This window comes from Berghia stephanieae, chromosome 8 (genome assembly GCF_034508935.2).
Source record: "Berghia stephanieae isolate SIO BIC M18660-M18661 chromosome 8, UCSD_Bste_1.3, whole genome shotgun sequence".
Classification (NCBI taxonomy): domain Eukaryota; kingdom Metazoa; phylum Mollusca; class Gastropoda; order Nudibranchia; family Aeolidiidae; genus Berghia; species Berghia stephanieae.
Genome location: NC_088367.1, coordinates 33,150,307 through 33,157,806, shown reverse-complemented (window position 1 = coordinate 33,157,806; position 7,500 = coordinate 33,150,307). Strand labels below are relative to the sequence as shown.

At 34.9% G+C, this 7,500-nt stretch overlaps 1 protein-coding gene across 1 annotated transcript in view; it reads right to left on the bottom strand.

Annotated features, from left to right (window-relative positions):
• The window catches only part of LOC144978546 (uncharacterized), a 54,661-nt gene that overhangs the window by 7,832 nt on the left and 39,329 nt on the right, over positions 1-7,500 (bottom strand). The window contains exons 24-28 of the mRNA XM_078924759.1: positions 7,060-7,140; positions 5,981-6,090; positions 3,145-3,258; positions 1,700-1,861; positions 227-355 (exon numbers count right to left, since the gene is read on the bottom strand). Of these exons, the coding sequence (XP_078780885.1) occupies positions 227-355; positions 1,700-1,861; positions 3,145-3,258; positions 5,981-6,090; positions 7,060-7,140 (596 nt within the window). The remainder of the gene's footprint in view (positions 1-226; positions 356-1,699; positions 1,862-3,144; positions 3,259-5,980; positions 6,091-7,059; positions 7,141-7,500) is intronic.

Here is a 7,500-nt window from a genome sequence, read left to right as displayed (position 1 = left end):
ATAAGTCGCTGGATCAAGACCATGAGGGGAAAAAGTCATGGCCTATAGTCAAGAAAATACAGTATAAATGACCAGTAGAACAAAATAAGTAACATGATTAAATATTATTTGAGAGAAATTAAATATAACTGTTAAAAGAGTTAGTGTCAACAAATTTTACTGTTCCTATGTGCTACCTCTAAGCAGATTTCACATTGCATATTTGATGATAACTCGATATCATTACCTTGCAACAAAGTTCAGAGGTTACGGATGCGCCTGTAGTGCTGGAGTTAGCATTGATAACAGATGAAGCTTTCTTCACTTGAATCAAGTTCATGGATATACCAAGCTTGTAGGCACACACTTGAATCACCTGAAAGATAATGTGTATTAGAAATATTTTTCTTCTTTGAATAAAAGTGTCAACTCAATGTGTTGCTCTTGGTGCCCATGAAATAAATGAATAAAATAGATTTTTAAAACGATATCAATTTTTTTTTAAAATAAAAGAAAACTTACCAAAGAGAACCCTCCTCCCCCCCCCCCCCAACAAACACACACATACACACACACACACACACACACACACACACAAACACACACAAACACATATACACACAAGTGAAAAAACAAACATTTTTTTCCAAAATTTGAAATGCTTGACATAGACATTATCAGATTTGTTCTTAACAGCCCCACCACAACTTAAGCATTTCGTTTTAAGATAAAATAACAATCTTACATAACATATTTCAAAACATTTCAAACAGATCATAACACTTTAGACTGCTTATTTGTGGATTTTCAAAATTTAAAAGTGTTTTCCATGACTATCAGGATACTTTATGAATATAATAAGAACAACCATTTTAAATATTCATAAATTGTCTCCTATAGTACCTATTTATAGCCACAATTGTGACTCTCGGAATTTATTCTATTCTTGATAGTGGAGAGTAAATACAGTTTGTTTTTGTTTATAAGGGTTTTACGGCGCTTGCAACACATTAAGGTCATATCAGGGCCAGTAAAAAAGGAAAAAGGAAGAAAATGGGATAGTAAAAAGTTCTAGAATTACAATTAAAGCACCCAAGAAAATGTAAGACAAAGGGGAATTGGTTCAAACAGGAAACAGATGTAGATTCCAAGAGCACACTATCAAAGTACTTAGTTTAAGATCACCTAAAAGTCTCATCCAGACACAAGCACATGTCCTCACTAAGAGGGATACACTCAAATGTTTACAAATCATAATATAATATGTAAACAAAAATAATACAGTGCGTAACAGAGACAAGACAAAAAATATCACATCCCAAAACTCTAACTATACATTTGACTGTTTCCCTCCCAGCTAAGGTATCCGGCCAGGGCCAGGACAAAACCAAGTAATCTCATTCGAGGACAAAGACACACAGGACGTTGGAAAACAGATGTAGGAGGATAGAAGACACAGTAAGTGCCCCCCTGTCCACTATAGGAGGAGGTCAGGAACCCCACCCAGAAATGCAATTTCATACATTGCAAAACTCAAATTTCTTATTTACAATCATTTTAATTCTAAATTCATCTTTTTGGAATCCGAGTCATCCTGACATAAAACGTTTTGAGAAGGTGGGTCTCATATGAGATTTGAAAAATTATTGGATAGTCCACTAGTCCTTCATCCAGGGAAATAACGAAGATGATTCAGAGTAAAGAAATAAAATGACAATACTTTGGTGTTGATGCCTTGTCCACAGTCAATTCCTCCATGAGAAATGGCTACACTCCCATCACCGTGGAAAATTGACACCATTGTGTTGAAATAAAAGCCGGTCCAATCGATGCCAAAACGATTAGGCATGAGGGCAATGCCTCGTTTCCTCCAACGATTTGCCTGGTGAAAACAAAGGAAAAAAAGAGAAATTTCATACTGCAGCATATCCACTAAACGTGCTCAAAAAGCTTAGTAAAGGGTCAAAAGCTAAAAGTAACACATATGTGACAGGCAGGCTCGTTTGCTGGGATATATAATATAATATTTTTCTTGCATTTTTCTCTCTGTCTAGAACTTTTTTCAGATCTTAATGTTACACCTTTGCTTGTTCCTTAAATTGTCAATTTGACATTTAAAAAATAAAAATGGAGCGACTCTAAAGTCTTTTTCCTCATCCTCTCGTGTTCAACGATTGTGTTTTGTGTTGCAGGCGAGGATTCACAGCAGAAAACGTATACCCTTGTGAAGAATATAATGTAGGCATTAAATAGTTCCAAAAGTGGGTAACCTCTGAGGTGTAAATATCAAATTAAATAAATTAAGGAGCAGGCACCAGCATAAGATAAAGATATGAGCAAGTGTGTATGAAAGGTACCAGACAAAGCAAGAAAGAAAAATAGAAGAAAAAAACCATCCCAAAATATCAGTCGACCTCGACTGGGGATCGAACCTCAGACCTTCTGATTACCAGTCGACTGATTTATTTTGGGTTGTTTTTTTTTTCTTCTATTTTTGCATGCTAAAATACTCCTTTTTACTTATTTTGTTCTTTTCTGTCGCTGTAACACAGGGGTTTCAGTAAAATGCATGGGTTCAATATTTTGGTACAAGGTAATCCCAAATAATGTTCAAATTATTTTAATGAGCACCTGTACTCAGCAAATTTGTTTTTGGCTGTAAAAGGCATAAGACTTAAATGCTCCTTTTTACTTAATTTGATTCTTTCTGCATCTATAACACAGGGGGATACATTAAAATGCATGGATTCAATATTTTGGTACAAGGTAATCCCATATAATGTTCACATTTTAATGAGTAATGCTGTATACTCAGCAACTTTGGCTGTAAAAGACACAAAACTGAAATGTTCCCTTTTCCTTATTTTGATTCTTTCTGTAGCTGTAACACAGGGGGATTCAAGAAAATGCACAAGTTCAAATTTTTGGTAAAAGGTAATCATAATATAATGTTCATATTTTAATGAACTACTGGTATTCAGCGACTTTGGTTGTTAAAGACATGAAACTGAAATGCTACCTTTTACTTATTTTGATTTTTTGCTGCAGCTGTTGCACCAAGAGATTCAATAAAATTCAAAGCTGCTCATACAATGTTAAAATTTTATTGAAACCAACTGTATTTACTTTAGAAGTTTAATAATTTTATTTGGTCGACTTTCTTACCTTGTTAAAGTCTTTCACTGCGGCTACTCGTTTCACCAAATCAGTTTCCGTCTCAAACTGAGCCACAACAGGTCGGATTTTGCAATTACTCAAAACCTCTCCACTTGGCGAGGTCTGAAAGAAAGAATTAAAAAAAAAATTAATGAAACAATAGCTCAGATGGAGATCATTTGCCTCACATGCACATGAAAAGGAATCAGTATATATTGGTCTCGAGAGACGGCGGTTTTTTTGTTCTTATCCCTCTGACCATTTTGGGGTAGTGAAGTCATGTTAGATTCTGTGGAAAGCACTTTGCAATAGATTAGCATCTTAACCAAAGAATAAGATGCAATCATTACAACCTTTTTAACTCAAGAAAAAAAAATGGGACAAACTTCAATTCCATTGGTCTTATGTCTCCATTGGCCTTATGGTTCCATTACTTTTTGGCTTCATTTGCCTTTTGGTTCCATTTGGGTCCATTAGGTTACTGGTTCACATGGCCTTTTGGTTCCATTTGGCTCTCATCGGCCTTTTGGCTCCATTTGGTTCACATTGGCCTTTTGGCTCCATTGGTATTATGACTCCATTGGTCTTATGACTCCATTGGCCTTTTGTCCTCCAAGGACCAATTCCTAAAATAAAAATTACGAACCACCATCCATTGTTCAACCAAATGCTCATAATTCATCTTTTAATTCTAAATGGTGAAATTGGATTCGATTATCATGTTTGAATCAACATTTTAAAAAAAAAGTTTCATTAAGTGAAAAAAGTAAATAAACCAAAAATACAAAAAAAAAACAAAAAAGAAATAAAGAAACAACTCTTTTACACCTGATGATGTTGACAGTAATTCATCTTTCATTCTGTGGTCCATCCTGATATTTGGAGAATACCTTTATATCACACACACACACACACACACACACACACACACACACACACACACACACACAGACACACATTGCATTCTATTATGATAGTAGGGTACCGTCAAGGTGGGATGTTAAGGTACATATTGCTATGCTAAGCGGTTTATGCCCTCAACTAATTTTGTCCATCGCCTTTTGTGTTTGGCCAAGCGGTCGAGTTCAGAGAAACTTTTGTTTTACTGTCCATGAAAAGGGAGCCCTCTGGATAGACTGATCCTACTTTGGTGAGGGCCATAAACTTCACTAAACGATCAGGAGGGTCTGTTGCAAGTTTCAAATTAAGAAATTAACGAACAGGTGTATGATAAAGATCTGAACAAGTGTGTATGAAAGGTGCCAGACAAAGCAAGAAAGAAAAATACAAGAAAAAAACCATCCCCAAAAATCAGTCAACCGCGACTCGGGATCAAATCTCAGACCCGGTCAGATGTGTTACCATTACACATACTTTATCTGTTGGAAGTTCATGGATGTCACTTTTAGTAATTACACTTCGACACCTGCTATTTAAGCCATTGATTATTTTGCCGATTGTTACGTTAAGGTCTCCTTGCTTCACAGGTATGCGTAAGAAAGGAGCACACAGCTGATCAAGATAGAGTCTGATTTTCATTGATGTTGGTGTTGCGTTTATCACAGATTATGTCCTTTAGTTGTGTCAAAAACAGTGAACACCTTTATGAGGACAGGACTTTTGTAAAAATACTATATTTAAGAGCTCGATTTTTTTTCAACAATGTATGAGTGAAGGAAACTCACAAAAGCTCACAATTAATGAAAAAAAACAAAACAAAACACAACACTGAGATTCCAGTCCAGTGTGTGCTGGTCTTTATAGTTATTATTTAGTTCCAATCAAGGGACTGAATTCGGTAAGGAATGCATTCAATCAATATAACCCAATTGAGATGATACATACATTTTACATACAAATTGTTTTTTTTTTTTACTTATAATGAAAAGAAAAAATCAAAAACAACTTGGAGCTTTTAATATAGCTAAATATCCACTAAATATATTTAAAGCAATGCTTAACACGTAAGTCAAGACATGACGCCAATAAAGTACTATTATTATAACTGGGTTTTTTTTCTGTACGGAATATTACTACCAGTCAGATACTCATTTCACTTTTGAAAATATCAAATTGAGAAATTAGGGAGCTGGTATTGTTGTAAGATAAAGATCTGGAAAAGTGTGTATCGAACAGTGCCAGACAAAGAGAGATGTTTTTTGTTGTTTGTTTTTGTTTTTGTTTGTTTTTGTTTGTTTTGTTTTGTTTCTAGCTTTGTTTGGCACTGTTTCATACATACTTTTTTCAGATTTTACGCATTTTAAGCGTGACGATGGTCAGAAAATGAAAGTAAAGAGCATTTTCCAAGGATTCAACTTTGGCCTGCCCACGGCAAACCAGGACCAAGGACCAACAGGTCACAAGCTCAGTGTTAATACAACAACAACAACAAAATGTGCATTGATTCTTCTTCTTTCCCCTTTTGTCTTCATGGCTGAAGGTCAACAAGAAGTAGGAATGCTGTGGTCCTCCCAAGCTCGTCCTGAGATCCATAGAGCTTCGACTTTAGTGTCGAATTCTCAAGTCAAATGGTTGCCCTTTGCTCTTTGTACTTTATACAGTCCTGTAAAACGTGTGTGGTATCCTGTTTCCCCTCTCCACATTCACAAATGTCTGTTTCTCCAATCTGTGTATTGATTAAATGACCCTCAATGTGTTAAAAAGTTTAAATTCTGAGGTTTGAAGGTTTTTTTTGTTTACTTGCAAGCAGTAACTTCTGTATATAGAGGATTGCTCGGTAACCAAACTTACTGCAAGCATCTAGTCTTTTTACTATATAATTATACCCCCAATCACAACACTTACTAAGAGTGTTCTTATTCGTTCTATTTTCGTTTCTGCATACCTGATTTTGGACGTACAGATTGAGTTTACGCAGATTCATGGGATCGAATTTCAGCTCTCTGGCAACATGGTCCATGATAGTCTCAATGACAAAAAGGCCAGGTATAGACCCTAAAATAATGAAATTTGATTAATCAAACCAATTAATTAATCAGTCAGACAATGAATCTATCATTACATAAGCAGATAAATATGTATACATTAAACATTAAAGTTTAACCAGTATAAATCGATAAATAATAAATTCAGCAATAAATATATAAATGAAAAAAAAAAATCAAATAAATACATAAATTAACTAATATATAAATAACTAATTATATGCAAAAAAAATACATTTTCAGCTCTGGTGACATGATAAATGGTCTCAATTACAAAATACAAAGTATATATAATACAACAATAAAATTTCTTGGAAAAAAAAACAAATAAATATATAAATAAGTAAATAAATAAATAAAATAAATAAATAAATAAAAGATTTATGAAGGTTAAACTCAAATGATTACAAAGTTCAATGTAATCAAAGCTAAAAACTATAATAGTACATAACAGAGAGAGGATTTACAAGGGAAAGAAAATCATCTCTAAAAAAACCCTTTAAAAACCCTATAATTTTAACTGCCTTTCTCTCAACTATGTAAACTTTCCCCTCTCTCAGCTAAGGATTCCTGCCATGACATTGTAGTATGAATAAGAAAATATGTAAACATCCTCTTCTCTCCGCAAAAAATCCTTGTCAGGAATTTGTCGTGTAAGAAACTATGTAAACATCATCTCTCTCAGCTAAGGAGTCCTGTCAGGACTTGGTAGTATAAGAAACTATGTAAAAATCCTCTCTCAGCTAAGGATTTTATCATGGCATTGGTGGATAAGAAACTATGTAAACATCCTCTCTCTCAGCTAAGGATTTTGTCATGGCATTGTTGGATAAGAAACTATGTAAACATCCTCTCTCTCAGCTAAGGATTTTGTCATGACATTGTAGGATAAGAGACTATGTAATCATACTCTCTCTCCGCTAAGGATTCATGTTTTGACTTTGTTGTGTAAGAAATTAATAAACACGCAATACATTACACGGGGCTCGAAAAGCAGTGGAAGCCGGTTTGTTGGTCTTCACAGTGATCAAGGTGAACAGCCAGTTGGGGCAGTAATAGGCTGGAAATAAAACAATATAGATTTGCATGAATTGGAATTGGGAATCTTAGGAACTCGGGAACAGAGCCTGGTCTTTACCTGGGATAAGCACTATTGGATTGCATTTTTTCTTTGACCCCCCCCCCCCCCCCCAAAAAAAAAACAACAAAAAAACTTGAGCTTTTATATAGAGCAATATCCACTAAACGTGCTCAAAGCGCTTTTCAAAGGGTCTCTAGCCAACACTTAACATGTTGCGTGATACTACAATTATTCCGGACAGAGACAACGCTGTTAACGGCTAGGTACTCATTTTACACCTGAGTATGGTGAGAGAATGTGAGTAAAGAGTCTTTTCCAAGAACTCAATTATGCGCCAAG